This window comes from Lethenteron reissneri, chromosome 36 (genome assembly GCF_015708825.2).
Source record: "Lethenteron reissneri isolate LAM-NWPU_2019-01 chromosome 36, ASM1570882v1, whole genome shotgun sequence".
NCBI lineage: Eukaryota > Metazoa > Chordata > Hyperoartia > Petromyzontiformes > Petromyzontidae > Lethenteron > Lethenteron reissneri.
Window position 1 is genome coordinate 5,459,447 of NC_083814.1, and position 17,428 is coordinate 5,476,874.

General features: G+C 44.0%; 1 protein-coding gene and 1 long non-coding RNA gene across 2 annotated transcripts in view; both read right to left on the reverse strand.

The window, feature by feature from the left end:
- Window positions 1–17,428, reverse strand: part of LOC133351033 (calmodulin-binding transcription activator 2-like) — a 615,463-nt gene extending 598,035 nt beyond the window's left edge. The window contains 1 exon segment of the mRNA XM_061565919.1: window positions 17,362–17,428. Within this exon segment, the coding sequence (XP_061421903.1) occupies window positions 17,362–17,386 (25 nt within the window). The 5' untranslated portion in view covers window positions 17,387–17,428.
- Window positions 8,014–12,685, reverse strand: LOC133351038 (uncharacterized). Its single transcript, XR_009756142.1, has 4 exons — window positions 12,540–12,685; window positions 11,562–11,616; window positions 11,223–11,346; window positions 8,014–10,267 (listed from the first exon to the last, which is right to left on the reverse strand). It is a non-coding gene; the product is annotated as an uncharacterized LOC133351038 (long non-coding RNA).

Below are 17,428 nucleotides of genomic sequence, written 5' to 3' on the forward strand. Positions count from 1 at the left end.
GCCGTTTTGCAATGAACCTAAATTTCAATTAGCGCAGACTTCCAACGCGATCCGCATAAACGGTTCCATGCGATGCTTCGGTTGGCGCTTCGCTCATTACCACCGTAGCCCGCGTACAGTGGAACCTCTCGCACACTTCGGAATCGGTTGCAAACGCACGTGCCCAGCGCTGCACGGGCAAATGATTAATGCATACAAATTAAAAATGTATTAGTGCCTGGCTTTCAGCAAACTGCATCAAGACCTTATCTTGCCCTTGTTATCGTATGTCCTTTATCAAACCTCACCTCCTTACTCAGAGAAGCTTATCTTTAATTCACCCCTTGCAGTCAGCCCATGGAAATGTATCAGCATCAGGCCACTTGGACAATGCCTTGGCAGCCAAGCATGCGTGCATAAATCTGCCCCGAAACACAAATCTGTGCGCCGCACGCACGGGATATATTTTTGTACACCGTTCTATTTGGAACGCGTCGGTACAAGTAGGCTATGGAAAATTCAAATATAGATTTATATAAATCCGGAATGAACATCTTAACGTAACAATGATCGTTCAACTGCAGTAATGTAAATGCAATACAGTCACCGCAGCAATATTTACAGTACATGAAGACAATTACAAAACTTTAAACATGAAAAAGCCAATCTTACAAATGGGTCAATTGCATTTGCTGTATATATTTCATTAACACGCAGAGTTCATTAACAAGTACTATAGTGGTGGGTAATATAACGGCGTTTTTTTCTTCCAGAATACTAATTTAGATATGTTACATGGTACGCATGTTTTGGATATAGATAACGCGATTACAAGCATGCTCCCAATGTTAACATTCTTGGTTCATTCATATCATCATCACGATTATCATTATCACCATGGGCAATATCTGATGAGCCTGGACCACTCAATGGGAAGTCAATGCTGTAGTAGCTGTCCTACGGAGAGACTGGTCCCTACCGTAAGAACAGAGCATTTTCATCCAAAGGCTCATGATCAAAGATGGAGATGGGAATCAGCTACATGATGTTTTTTTTTACTTGTACAGTATATGTGTGCACGGCATGCTACCGTGGTGTGATGGCGAGCACACCGGACTTGAAATCCAGAGGTCACCAGTTCGATTCAATCTCCCGGCACGGCAGCTAAAACAATGGCGCATTGTCCCCTTGAATTGCCACTTCCTTTGTCCACCCTGTAGTGTACATGGGTGCACCGCGGTTAGTGAATCGGCAGGTTACATGCGGTGGGGTAAAGTGTGGGTAATGCCCCGCACGTTCCAAGATGTTTGGCCAACGTGGAAGAGCAGGTCAAATACCCTCTCCACCTTTCCCTACGTGGAGGATCTCTGCTGAGCTCCATCCAGCGAAGGTCCCCTTCCGACAGTAAGCGCCGTGAGAGGAGCAATTGCTGGGGCTGAACCTTTACTTTTCTAAACGATAAACTACGCTTGTTTAACCAGGTAAGGTCCCACTGACCGGTGGACCCGGAGAACAATCCGTGCCACTATGGGGAGAACACGCAAACTCCAAATATACAGCAGGCATCAGGGTTAAAATTCCCCTACCCACGACCTCCTGCATACCAGGCGAGGTCAGTAACATCTCACCACCAACCCAATGTATACACAAAGCAAATTGGGATGTACTGTACATACAAAATTTATATGGACAGCAGGATAAAATAGGACAGAATCTACAAGTTCTGGGGATGAGACGACAGAAAGTTACAGCAAAATAGGGCTTCTTTCAAAGTGGCATCTGTACGGAATAAAAATAAAGCACGTATCCATTGATGTTAGGGGGTATGACAACATTGCCAAGTATTTGGTAGAGCTAGTATGGATAAGTGAACTTTACACACAGCATCCAACGTCAAGGATCATAACACACTTCCAATGTCACATTATATTTAGTTTTTCCCTTTCAGAGTCTGACAATGACATAATTTAACTGCAAAGTGCAAACAGGCAGCGAGGCACAATTTTATTTCTTTCATTTAACATTTCTATTCATCCATTACGTTAAGGACGGTGATGTTTTTATGGCAATCCGTACGTTATTTATGGTCATGAAAAGTACAAAGAAAAGCCATCTGCTTTTTGGAGTGACACTGCAGGAAGCTAGAAAACATAAATAAAATCCGGGGATGTGTACCGCTGAAGCACATGTTGCCATTATACAACCATATGCCATAGGTACCGTACACATACGCAAGGGCGGATGCAATTGAAACAAAACTATATATATAAAGTGGGTATTTAAACAAAATGATCAGAGTACAAATGACCTCAATCCAAAGTGCTGAAAGTGAAAAATCATCTCAGTCTAAGCATCCAGCTGTGCTCATCGTCCTGTGACAAACAAAATCGCATGTGTGCATTACGCAATTACATAATGCGGTATTATGCCATATGCAACATTGAGTACTTTAAACGTACTTTACCACTGGAAGTATGACAGGTAAAATAACATTTCCTGGCCACCTCACAACCACGCGCCCTGGCGGTCACCCATCCACAGACAAAAGTCCCCCGTTATAGCCCGAACATACTTTTTGGGCAAAGTGCTGTTAACGAGCACCTATGAAGGCTGGCACGGCACGCGAGGGGGTGGGTGGCCAGCACAACGCCCGGCGGCCTTTGTCCCCAGGTGGCGATGTTTGCACACCGCACCAGGTATTCATTAGAGACTGAATTGAGTGAGGGTAGTAGGGTCCAGGACTTATACACCATTGAAACCTGCGCCTTTGGGCGTCATCTGGTCCAACCCATGTGAGACTAGGCACTAAGGAAAGCTGTCTCGGGTGTGGACCAATCAACTTCAAGGACAGTGCACATTATCAGAGTTGTGTTTTTTGTTTGCATTATGACTGCAGGTATTGTGGTCTATGTAAACATGACTCCTTGTAAAAAAAGGTGTCAGTTTTGTTGCCAGATAGAAGGGTAAAAAAACAATTATCGGTCCAGATAATCGTCACTGGTGCTGCCCGTGCGTGGGAAAATCGAACTTGGGTCACCAGGTTGGCAGCGCAGTGCGCCAACCACTACGCTACTTTACCAGACTCAAAGCAGCTTCACTTCTAAGGTTCGATAAGGTCAGGTAAATGTATGGTCATTTGGTCATAGGCAATAATGATTTTGGTGATGACATTTTGTAAATGTGTATATAAAAAGAACATGAATCATCCTGGATTAATAACATGTCGAGTGCATAGTCATTATACTGTTTACATATGCACAATGTATTATCTGTAATAATTGTGTTTGTTTACCCAAAATAATCCTCTCTGAATGTTGAGACTCATTTTGTTTATGCGCTCATATCATGCAAATAGAGAAAAAAATGCAACCAAAACATTATGGAACCACAACATTCGTTTATTGTAAATGTACCAAGCAGCAGTTGATTATAACTTAACAAATAAAAAAAAATGTTAAGATAAATGCCCATGAGAACATAGGAACGACAGGAGTTTTAATTAATAACATCTAAAGAATAAAAAATCATGGGACAAAATTTGGGCCAAGTGAGATGATAAAAAAAGACCAATTTGGAATTGTTGTGTCATTTAACCAGCCTGGAGAGCTTACAGACCTAGCTAATTACAGACTTTTTGTGCAATTTTATCTTGAGACATTATTGAGTTATTCGCCATCGAATTTGCCAATTTTCTAAGGACAGACTCACCCCCCCCCACCCAAGCTTTTATATGCACAGCCAGTCCCGCGTCTGTTGAAGCCAGCGTGATGAATCTCAAATAAGTTTATTTCGTCAATACGTTTGTTTTTTAATCACACGTTGCAGCATAAACTACACCGCACGTTAACAAAAACTAACATAAAATATACGTATTAAAAACAAACCACCACCAACAACAACAACAAGACTTTCCAAAAAACTCGCCCAAAAATATCTCCAGCAAGGGAGATGATTTTATTTTCTCTCCCATTTACATTGATAATTATAATTGACCTCTATATTCCATCGCTCAACCACAAATCTGCCAGCACAGTCGCAGCTCTGCCAGATGCCTTGAGTGCCATGGGCTCGCACACTGCCCTTCGCTTCCAATACTGCATGCATGCATGCTGCTCGTGGTCCAGATTTCATATTGGCCAGATTAATGGCCAAGCCAGTCCTCAACCGCTCTGTGTTAAGACTGGAGGAGTATGTCATTGCTACTGACAGCCTCCTTTTGGTCCAAAGCCACATGTGTGCAAGCTAAATGAAAATACCATTCCATACAGCATTCATCATACATATTCTATGCTGTATATAAAACATCGTACAATATTACATTGTACAAACTTGGAAATAATGAGTGTGAATACCGATTTATATTACATTGTACAAACTTGGAAATAATGAGTGTGAATACCGATTTAAAGCTTCCGTGACTGCAGGGATTCATATTCTTTATTTCATTATTTCCCTTCTACGTGACTTTACCGAAAGAACCAAGAATATGAAGTGTGAATACCATTCTTGTGAATTTTAAAACATACACCGCCTTCCAATAATCCGGTCAAGGGGGAAAAACATCACAATATAAGTAAAGCGTAATTGTACAATTTAAATGAAGCATTGTGTACGTGAATCAATATCCCCTTAAAATTGGAAGAAATAAAATCATTGGAAATTGTGTCAAGTACTCGCCTTGCCATAATGACACTGTGGCATTGTGTCAACTTGTCTTATATTCGGCATAGAACAAATGTATTGACGCCAAACTTTGAATACAGGGCAGAAATGGCAGGGGGTAAGGGATGACAAACGACACGTTAGTCTAATACTGTCGTAACATTTTACAGTCCTTTTTCTTAAACCACTGCTGGATGAGGGCCTCCCTATGCTGCATGGGGATTGTGGGAATTATTCGACCGTAATTTACCAATTTGGTCAGGCACGTAGATGCACAGTACAAACGTGGAGTTTTGCTGCACTGCCCTCTGCGCTCTCCACCTGCACATACGTCTTTTATGCATGGTGGCTCAACACTGCTTGGCTTCCCAGATCGGGCCCATTCCGGGTGATTTGATCACAGGCTATGAACACGATAAAATAGTTCGTACTTTGCAAAAAATGTACCGTAATAATTTTTATTAGAAAAATGTATTTAAGATCGGCGGCACTCTGCTTGGAGCACTTGGATGATGATATGACGTTTGCGAGTTCAATGCCCGACCGGTAAACAACTCAAACCCTAATTTCTCAGGAGGGTGGGTAAAACGAGTACTACTTTGTATGACTTCAAGAGTTGTACGCCTATGCAATTTCTGCAGCTGGATTGAAAAAAACAAGATGAGATCACTGCCCTCGTGCTCGTTTTATTTTAATTTGCATATGCAAACAAGATATGGGTACAGCTGCGATCTGTTTTTACGTTGTACGATCTGGTGTTCGGCACGATGCCCGGCGTTTCGCTCCATACGCTGCTTCAGGAACTGAAGAAAGCTGACGAAGCTCCCAGCACGTGGAGCGAAAGATCCGACATCATCGCCCGACAAACACGCGGTCCGAACCGAAAACACACGATGGAGACCTACAAAGTGCAATCGGTGGGAGGGGGGGGGAAATTCACAGTAGTAACGCACAGTACCCATTCTCGCCTGCACGTACGTACGCACCACATTCTACGACGAGACACACGGAAGGGCCTCGCGGGAAATGCAAACACGCAAAAACTTCAAATCGTCCATCTTAAAAGTGTGGCGGGCAAGACGCACGTGCGGCTGACGTCACGTGGTAGAGCCCCCTTTTCAGGGGACCAGAGAGCCGCGGCCGTGGACGCCGCGAGGAGCTAAGCTCCGATCCTTAAAAACATCGCCGGCGCAGACGGCACGAAAAAATCACAGCCGTGTGGGATGCCTCGCGGATGACGAGCCGAACTGGAACATAACAAAAACAACAACAAAAAATCATAATGACGACTCTGTCCCCCGAAAACACACGCTTGCGTCAGCACCGAAACGCAATCGCCCAAAAGGCTTGTTAATCTGGGGTGGCAACGCTCTTGATGTACCGTTTAATTCAAGTGGCAGCTCACTGTAACAACACAAAATACTTATTTGAATGGAGCAATTATTTACTTTCACTTTTCCTCTTCTGGATATTGTTTTCTTTAAATTGTATCGAGTCAATTTCGTTGCCAGTGTTTATTGCAAACGCAGCACTTTTTTTTTTAAACGACACACTTCTCGCACGTACCACTCTGCAGACAATTTACCCTGAATGTGCCTCATCTCACTCGATCTCAGAAGCTAAGTAGGTCTGAGCCTGGTTAGTATTTGTGCAGGATGCTGTCTAAGAATACCAAGTGGTGTGAGCTTGAGCTATGAGGTGTCCAGAAGATGGCAGAAGGGCAATGGATTCTTAAATATATACGTGCGGAGCGGTGTCATTGTCCCATGTACGCAAATATTCTGTGTACTCCGGTTCCTAAAATTGACCAAAAATCTCAAAACAGGACCATCTTGAAAAGGAGCATTAATACTCAGTGAGGCTTCAATGAATAAATGGCATTATTATACACTGTGCAACAAAAAAAATGTTTGTTCCTGGGTAGTAAGTGTTATTTCTAATTGCTATTTTCAATGAGAAAACGTGTGCATTTGTGTCATTCCTTCACGTAAAGTCCTGGTCACAAAAGCAAAGTTTGTGGGGAATAATAGTAATTTTCTATACTTTTGAGGCATAAACAATTAGAAATAACACTTACTACCCAGGAACCAAAATCATGTTTCGAGTTAAAGCTTTCGTGACTGCAGGGATTCATCTTCTTGGTTCTTTCGGTAAAGTCACGTAGAAGGGAAATAATAAAGTAATATTGTTATTTTATTATTTCCCTTCTACGTGACTTTACCAAGAGAACCAAGAATAAATTCCTCTTGATATGCAAATTATTTTGTCAAGGTGCTCTTCCCCCCCCTCCATCCCAGCTTAATTAAATAGACGCTCCAAGCCTGGAGTGTGTCATTCAGACTCTGTCTTCTCGACAGACCTGTTCTTCACCTGAGGATGGCTGCTTGCGTTGTGGCCGAAACGTCGTGAGAATTATTTTAGGTTTTATTTTTATTATTTTATTATTTCCATTCTACGTGACTTTACCGAAAGAACCAAGAAGAAAAAAAACCATGTTACATGGTGTCATCACTGAAGCCTGGCGAGGCAGAGGAGAGCTCTGCACTAGGCTTATGCGCCACTTCTCCCAGTGTCCCATCCAAATGAAAGTGACTTGCATGCCCTGCAGAAGGCACTGTGATATGAAAGCACATTACCGTACATATCTATCGTCACATGAGAAAGCACGAAAAAGATCCGGCCTTTGGTGCTCCGTATTTTTACGCGAACATCAATTCCAAATTCGTTAACATGGGCATTGATTCACAATTGGAAATACGGTATGGTTATAGTGTAGCCTGACATTAACAGTACAGCTTTGGCTCAACTTAGTCGAGTTTTTTTAATAGAGATGTCATGGCAATGTATCACCTTTTATTCTCATGTCATTTTTTTTTTAGTATCACACAACTCTCAGCTCTACAAAACACATCACTCCATCTCGGGCAATAATCTGTTTACAGCTCCATAAAGTTCATGGTCATGCTACGAGGGAAGACTGCCCCCAGCATGGAAATGTGGAATTTCCACCACTGACATGTGACCCCCGCCAACATTGGAGGGTCTCTCCGGATGCTCAATTGAGAGATTTGGGCTTTAACTGAAGACGTGGATTTTATTTTTTGTTCCTTGTGCAATCGTCAGTAACTGAACCGAGACAAGCTGACGGGGAATAAAAAAAAAACTTGCACGTGCATCACCCTACTGGGGCAACAGCTTCATGAGCTGGCTCGGTACCCAGACACAGGCATTAGCCCTCCGAGACAGCCCGGCACACCGTAATCATTTGTCCATGAAGATGACCCTCCGTAACAATGCAGAGCTTGAGTTATTGCACTGCATGGCAACGTGTCCTTCGGCTGTAAACCTCGTTCACCAAATGAGCGTCTGTGAACAGGGGAAATTCAGATTGGCATTCAATGGCATCGATTCATCGGTTAATATCGATGCTTAAGCTCATGATACTTGCGTCGAAAAGCACGCGTAAGAATCTGTATTAGGTGTTTCCATTCAGTCTACAGTATGTTGTATTTAAATCGGATTGTGTGACCGCTGTAGTCAAAGCACTGCTGTATTAAAGTATCCCTACCCCGTGTGGGTTACAAAGTCTGTTTGTGTGATAATACTTCACCACTTTGGTCGGTGGAGGCTGGTTAAGCGGGGGGAAGGTTTGGGGGTGGGGGGGGTGCAGAAGTGTGGGGTGTCCAGGAACGGTTCAGGTATCACTCGCCACCGATGTTAACCGTGAGTGGCAATAGAATTCAGGATGCCGAGTTCACAGGGGCAGTTAACTAACCCACTGCACCTGTAAGCACCAACACGCAGTTTTTATTCGGAGTATTTAAAAATTGTAGAATTGTTCTCTGCAGCATAAGTACGATTTGACTGAACACTTTCAAATTGCATTACAACACTCTTAATTGCATTTTTAAAGTATCGTCTAGATAGCGGGAATTTAAATACAAGTAATTGTATTTGCACATTAAAATAATACAAACTACTCGATACTGTGTTGACCGATTCATTATACAGGAATAATACATTTCACCTCTTTGTCGATCCACTGCTGGATGAAGGCCTTCCCATGCCATGTGAGCCATGCGAGCTGTTTAACTGTAGAGTACGTCACCACACTAGGCTGGTTCGTGTGGGTTGGTCAACGAAACTAAACATTTTATTTTACCAGGTAAGGCCCACTGAGCTATATGGGTCTTTTTCAGAAGCGACCCGGCCACAAATTATCGCTCAACAAAGTGGCTTATCACGTGGAAATGTATAACAGCCAAATACTCTTAAACGCATGTTCATTCTAATGTGGGGGGAAAAACCGGACGACCCGGAGAAAATTCCACACCACCACAGGGAGAGAGACGTGCAAACTCCAACTATCCAGGCGTCAGGGTTGGGTACGACTCATATCCTCCTGCATGCCAGGCGAAGGAGTTAACATCTCGCCACAGTGCCGTAGCCTGGAATCAAACTCGGGGAGTCGAGCTCGGAGCGCTGCGGGATATCCACTGCATCACTGCTTCAACCCTCAAATTTACTGCACTGTGCTGAATAAAGATATTGTTTTTAGTATGCAATTTTTGTGATCATTTGTCATTACAATGGTAATTGTAATGTTTTATGCACCATAAAGACTGTTTAAAAGGTTAACACTGCTTCGTAATGCTAGCGATGGGGAGACTCATTTTCGTCAAATCAAGTGCATCTGCATAAAAGGAGGTCACTCATTCTCCTCTGCTGTTCCTACAGTCTTGCACAGTCGTTTACTTTTCCGTCCTTGGATCTGACTTGCCCTCTGTACATTGATTTTAAACTGTGTTCTCTCTGGATGCTTTATATAAGTACTGTACCTTGCTATGACCCATACACAGAGCGCATCAAAGCCGAATATTTTTGTGTTAATATCTGCTTTATCCTCACCGCACCCTTGTGATGTATTGCCCTGTCACGATTGTGCGGCGTCTTGAGATACCTTAGCATTCTTAAGCTACAGAAAAACCAAGACGAATTGCATCGTAGGGTACTGTATGCTAGGAATTTGGTATTTTCAGCTTTTGCAGATAATCTCGGACACATTTCCGCAGAAATATAATTCAGAAACGTGCCATTTATTGACTTTTAAAACAAATGTGGCCAAATATGGGACCACGTCATCCAATTTTTTACTGCTTTTCACCAAACTTTTTGGGGATTTCCATCGTAAGATATGGTCCAATAAAACCTAGGCTATTGAAACGCAGTTGTTATTGCAACGTCTGCTTCATGTGCTCCCTTTTATTACCGGTTTCTTCACAGTAAATATCACATGCCAATAAGTTTACATCGTTACAACATGGTGCAATGCTTCAGTTTATTTGTTGGGACGTTAATTTTAACAGACTGCTGCTGTATTGTGGATAAAATCGCACTGTGATATTATTTTATACTATTTAGTTTTGGTACTAGAATTTTAATATGAAAAAAAACACATTAATGTCTACGATTTTTATTGACTAAAATTGAGTTAGGGTCGTTGGGTGGCTCAAAAGGTCACAGTGCTGAGCTGGCACACTGAAGATCCTGGGTCCAAGCAAGCAACTTGTAATTAAAACCTGGCTCTCTCATCTACAGTGTTGACAGTCTCGGCATCGTCACGAATCTATGCACACACACAAAAAAGATACGTGAAATACAATTCTTGCATTTAAATTGGCCAAATTCCAGGTCTGAGAATTTTAACAAGATGGGTTTCACTGGCCAAGTGATGAACATTACTCTGAGTGGCAGAGCAAGTGGAAAAGTGCTGCCCCCTATTGCATGGACTGGAGGGCACTTGCAGGCATCTCATGGCACTGTAGTTGTGTGACATTTCCTTTGGCAGATCGTTTTCAAACACCAAGGGTTGCAGTGCTCTGCGAGAGATCAGATCGGAGTTTTATCCAATAACGTGACGCCAAGAACACAATCGTAATAAAACTGGAGGAACGTAAAGCGTGTATATATTTGAACACGTGATTAAAATCGTCGGTTTGTACAAAGAGTGTTGACGTTTTGAGCATAAACGTGGATATGTGCGAGGAATATTGTTCATAGGTTAGCTATATAAAAACCACAGGTGCGCACTCGCGTCTTTTCATTCTTACAGATTGTGCCCAGTAGGCATAGTGATATTTAATATTCTACAACTGGAAGCAATGCTCACTTGTAAAAATGTGTACGTTCACATTTAATAGAATCATTGTCCGAAAATGAGACAGGCTTGTGCAGAAGTGCTCTTATACAACAGACCAAGAGTGCAATAAAAATGTCACCACGATCACGCTTCACAAAGCAAAAATATGGTAGAGTCAAGCAAAGAAAAAGGAATTACCTTTTTTATCAGCTTGTGTAAGGTACGTTATGTAAAAAAACGGAACAACAGGGCTTTCAGCTGCGAGATTTTACATCGTACAAGGTAAGGAAAAAATGGAATTTGCCTTATAGGACGTCCACCCAAGAGATGGAGCAATTAAATTAGCTCGTGTGCAGGCGCTGGGCAGATCTTAGGGAGGCTGTCATAAAGCAGAGCATTGCCCATGATGATGATGATGATGACAGAAGTAAAGAACCTTTACCTATATTGGTGGTGCTGAGGAATTTGGGGAGGTACGCATCGGTAAAAGAAAGCGAGCCGCTGTTTATTTTCCAGGCCGATTTGGACGCCTCAAGAAGTGCGCAATTGAAACGGCTGCTCGCCATCTGCGAGGTGCAAAAGAAATCAATTTGGCTGCGATCTCCATTGGCTTCATCAAGAGAACAATAACGACCATACTCTCATGATTGGCGTGAACATATTTGTACAGTTAGTATGAGTAAAGGTGCACATTATGAATTCACAACCTTCAATTATATACAGCTGAGCTGTATTGTAATTGCAGAAATATTAACCCGTGCGTTGAGCAGTGCGTCATCACCTGCGCGTGGCTTAGGACCAAATACCAGACGTTCTTTTCATGCTGCAGTGAACACCTGAGACATTTTTAATCACCCAATTAGGCCAAAAACAGTACTTTTCATTGTTTTAATGAGGTAAATAAAGCAAAGCCTAATATTTCATTTTAAAAATGGTCATTATGCAGAGCACAACCGTGGCCCACATACTGAAGGCCATTTCAAAGGTGGCGGTAATATTCCGTTAGTAATCTATAAATTAAATATAGGAATTGGCTTTTTTTTCAAACGTGAGAAAGACATCCCCCCCGAGATACAACAGTGTCCTTAAGGAGAAAGGGCATTCGTGCAGACAAGAGACAATATGCCTAGTAGCTAGAGGTTAAAGGGATAAAGAGGTCAGCTCCTTTTTGTGCTCGAAATCAATAATTCAGTGTCAACAGGGAAAAGTAACAGCATTTTAAAGCTGAAGTTTCAAGTCCTTTCGACAGCGGCGAATTAACATATGGTTTGGACGTTACCTGCCAGTCGAAGGCTCACTCAAACGCCGCCGATTGGTATGCAGCAGCAGCAGCAACAACAACGACAGCGGCGTCAACAAAACACCGAGCGAAAATCGCAGCACCGAGAAACCTTAATTGATATGCGCGCATGGGTAACCTCGGCGGGCAGAAATCCAATGCAGATCCTTCAGCATTATTGCAACATAATTGTCCGAGCGAATATAATTAGCCAACTACTCTCAATTAAGCGGAATGTTGGTGGTGGTGGCTGTGGGTGGGTGGGGTACGAAACACCGTTGGATGAAGGCTTTAAGATAAAAATTATTGCCAGCTGCAGAAATGCGGTGACCTTAAACAGCAGGAGGACACCACCACATGAGAGAGAGAGAAGGGAGGGGGGTGTGCAGGGATTCTCTTCCGTTCGCGAGCAGAGCTCCGCACACGCGTGCAAGGCGCGTGGGCAGCCAAGGCTGATCGGACACCCCCAGCGTAACTTACGAGTGCGTGACCATTTGCAAAACAGCAACAAATCCGCCGCTAGAAGGGCCACGGGCAGCGCGAACTGCGCACGTGGGCACGAAGCAGCAAGCAGCGCAAGCGGCGAGCGGGGGGGTCTCCGGAGGCAGTGTTTGAGGCCAGGCTGGTGGTGCCCCCCTGGAAGGAGGCGATTCTTATTCAGGCAAAAGGGGGGGGGGGGGGGCGCGCGAAAGAAGCACGTCCGCTCGAATGGTATTGCCAAACCAGACTCGCCTGCCTCATCGGTTTTGGTGTAAAAAAAAAACATCAACAAAAACAAAAACCTCACAAAACGACTTCTGCCGCGTTTCTGATCGGCTTAGCAATGTGTGCCACTGTCGCTCCGTTTAAATACAAGTAATTACAGAAAACAATATGGTTACCTGGAAAATAGTTAACGCAAATGCAATTACATTATGCATGAAAATGACTTTTGGGGGCAGCTGTCAAACAATGGCAGACAAGCAATATTACACTGCTACACGTTTGTTATTGTACATGTTTATTTTATAGTTATTTTTATTGTAATGTATGTTACAGAAGTGACAATGTCTCCATTACGGCAATGATTTAAACTAAGGAAGACTGCATCAAGCTGTCTTGTGTTTCAGGCAGTCAATGAATCTGCAAAGATGCAATTACTGTATTATTATTTTTTTTTAAAGAGGACCATTTTTATATTGCGATTATGATTTGCTATCTATTTTTTTTCGCTGATTTGTTATTGTTTTTTTCTTTATCGTGACTTGCGCATATATGTCAGAGAAGCGGTGGTGTTGGTTTTTTTTGGTTGATGAAAACCCGATTTAAAACTTCTTGACTCACAGGGTGATTCAAAATCAACTACCACTACTACTAACACATTTCATCGTATACCGCAACATTTTTTTTAAATGCACTCGATTTGAACATTAAAATACATTCTCATGCAACTTCAATCACGGCATATCACAGTTTATTGTACGTCGGCATTTTGAAAGCTGCTAATTAAATAGGACTGCGTTACATAAACACAATCATGCCAAACAGCGGCGCTAATACAGGGACAGACGTCAACGTTGATAAACACACTTAACGAACATAATTTCTATGCATGCCCTCGGCGAGCACAATAGCCCAAAAAAAGGCACGTGTCTCAGCCTCCTATAAATTATGCCCCGAAAACTCTGTCCAGCAAGGAAATCAGCTTTCAAAGGCCGACATTTACAGCCAAACGGTGTGCTTGTTGCAGCCTACAGTTGTAAATCAGGCAACACACAAGGCACGGCACTAAAACATGTTTGAAACATACTACAGTGGCGGTAGGTATATGAAAAACAAATAGCTACCGTACCGCACGTGTGAGTGTGTTAACACTGCACACGGTATGTGCAATATCGTTCAGACCACACACACACACTACAAACAGCGCACACTCATTGATATGTACACACACACGTGGGGCTTCAAGCCAGGAAAAATACGTTGAGAATTTAAGCACTGATTGCATGTAGAATTAATAATACACGCTGTACAACGAAGTATTGCATTATAGTGCACATATAACACCGTAGTATGTGATAATAGTCTGTGGAGCAGGTTATAATCGGTGTCATGTATATGTGCTTAAACATTATGACCAAAAGCCAACAGATATCGGAAGGTTTCGGACGCTCGGCAGGATGTTTTGAGCCTGAACAGCGTTTGGTTTGCGGGACCAACATTGGCTACAGATCGTGGGGTTGTGTGGTGGACAGCAGAGGGGCATTGCTTTTAAAGGGCCATTGTTATACGGTACTCCTCTGCTCCTGCATCTATGGCTGGCCACCTTCACCTATCTGCGCTGTGACCAAACGGGTCAAACAACCCCCCCTCCATGCCCCGAATAGCGTCGGAAGGCCCCTCATCCAGCAGTGGATTGTCTAAGAGACTGCGCATCATACCTGTCAACCCCTTATCAGTGCCCTACCTTATTACAGACCAATTCAGACCTTATTGGTCACCCCGTGCTCTTATAAATCTCAACGTTCATCCCGCAAAGTCCCAGCACAAGGGAGAAACACTAACAAATGGACAAAAATAGGATTTCCCCCCCCCCCCGTATTGAAACGGCTTGTACGCCGTATGGACATAAAAACTAAATTTTCCTGTTCAAGAATACGGGGTAAGCCGTATGGGTTGATACGGTATGGACACGTGCACGCGTATACATCATTATGGTAAACGGCATTCGCGTGTACACACACAGTCCTTTGCGTAAACCTATATCCATAGGCATGTATGTATGTTCAGTTATGGCATAGCTTTTTGGGGGTGTGGGGTATATTTATTTATTTCATCGTGCCAAAGGGGGGGGAAAGCCCTCCCGGTTTTCGCCCGCACGGGATTTCCAGCAACCAGCAACAACAAAAAGAGACGTGCAGGCGAGAGAAGAAGCGACGGATGCTCTTGCACGTAGGAGCACGCAGCCCAGCAGAGCGGAAGACAACGCTGAGTAACAACTGCGAAGCTCTGAAGACGCTGCTGTGTGTGTGCATGTGTGTGCATGTATGCTAACAGCACTGGCCCCAACAGTCTGTTGAGGCTACACGGAGGATCTTTGTCTTTCTGCATGCATGTTATGTATGTGGCGGAGCGGTTAGCACGCTGTGCTACGAACTTGGAGACCCAGGTTCGATTCCCGGTCACGGCCAACACTGGTGACGATGATCTGAACCGTTCCCGGGCCTCACTCAGGTCGACTCAGCCTTAAATGTAAACATCGCCACCGGGGAGACAAAGGCGGCCGGGCGTGGTGCTGGCCACCCACCCCATCGTGTGACATGCCTGCCTTCATAAGTGGCTCGCGAACCACACTTGCCCCAACAGTCTGTTAAGGCTAAACGGGGGCTCTTTGTCTGTATGCACGGCTGGGCAGATGTACAAGCCACGTCTGACAGCTGTCAAGCAGGGACACAACACGGGCATAGCCAGGGCCTCTCTTAAAACGCTGTCAACAGCAGTCATGCCGCGTGTTGGTTTGGTAGCATTTTAAACGAACCATTGCGGCTATTAAGGGCAATGCTGACACACGTGGGATGACAATTTGTGCAATGTGAGGAAGATGACCTCAATAAACACTGCGTCAACAAAACGCATGATTGGTATTAACACAACGGAATGGATCAGTAGAATAGTAACCCAAGCGGAGAATTAACACTCGGAGAAATACAGCAATTAAATACATGTCGAGCAAGGAATACATGAGTCCTCTTAAACTCCAGTGTTTACAACAATAACATTAATAACACAACACTCTTAAGGGCAGTAACGCGCAGGATTAACAGCAACAACATTATGGTGAGTACTAAGAAGAATAAGGGAGCAATTAAAGACAATACTACATTAATAGAACCTCTCGAATGGAGATGTTATATGAATGTACCAATAATAGAGACAATGCAAATAATTCATTGAAGCCAATGTAATTTTCACAATTAAACACGGCCCGTATCCCTAACGTTACACGCTTGGCAATAAGGGAAAAGCCCATAAAAGATGTATCAATAACAATTCTATCAATAATTATACGATAAGGCAGGTATTCGGGACAATTCTGACAGTACTGTAGAGAAAGCAATGCGCTCTTCACTTGCTACGACACACAATGCTTACACGAGCAGTCCACTCTCTGAAATTAAACTAGCCTCTGACAGACTCTCTCAACAATAGTATTTATAATAATAATTACATGTCTCAGTGACGAACCTGCCACAATACTGTATCAATAATGACACACAGCATTGACGATGTAGTGATGCCAGCCTGCTCTTCAATTTCAATGACAAGAGTCTCACGAACATCACAACGAGCTGCACACTGGAACTAGCCTCTTAAACGCGATCTCAACAACACAGATGGTTGACAAAAATAGCAATAGAGTTCTTGGGGACAGGACTAAAATGATGCTGCATTGACACAGGCATGGAAATGACAGCTTCGTCATTATTATTAACAATATTAAAAAAACTACACTGTTTATACGAGCTGTCAGAACACTATACACACAGACCAATAGTTTTAAGAGTATGCGACAATTAACATCTGTATACTTGCTAAGGTCAACACTGATACTAATAATCGAGAGCAGCGCTGCCGCTACATCAATCGGCACACGCAACGGAGCCCCCCCCCCCCCCCCCGGTGTTTTAAGTCCATTTAAAAGCACTGTTATTACAAGCTGTCAAACAGCATACACACATACAAACCAATAGCATTAACAGCACGCGCAACCAGCACAGCAATACAGCTGTTAAGCTCAACACTCGTGCTCATCATAAGAGTTGCTACTGCTTCATCATCAGTGGACAACAAGCGCACGCAGCCACGACGTTTAAAGTCCATTTAAATGCCCCCGCACGCCGGCGGCGAACACGTGCGCGAAGCACGCGTCTCTCCCACAGCCTCCTCCTCGCCTCTCTTCGCCCCGCCGAAGGCTGGCCAACCCGCGAGGAGACGAGACGAGACACGACAGAAGGGAGACGAGCAATAAGAGACGAAGAATGGGAGAGCGACGAGAGTAGAAGAGGGGGTACGAGGTGGGCTATCGAGCCCGACTTCCCATGCCCGGATAGGAGCCACTCAACCCGGCAGCACAACCCAGTCACGACACCCCCCCCCCACCACCTCTACCAACCTCCTAGACTACCCCTGTGCCGGCGGGATCAGGGTGATAGGCAAGCGAGACGCGGCGCCGAGGAAGGGAGAGGTAGCCCGCGTGAGCCCAGGGGTCCGGGGCTAGGAGGGAGGCGAGGAGGGAGGGGGAGACGCGGCGGTAGGGCCTCACCTTCCGGCTTCTTCACAGCCGCCATTTTCACTTCCGAGTTCCGTCGAGAGGCGCGCGCGTGTGACAC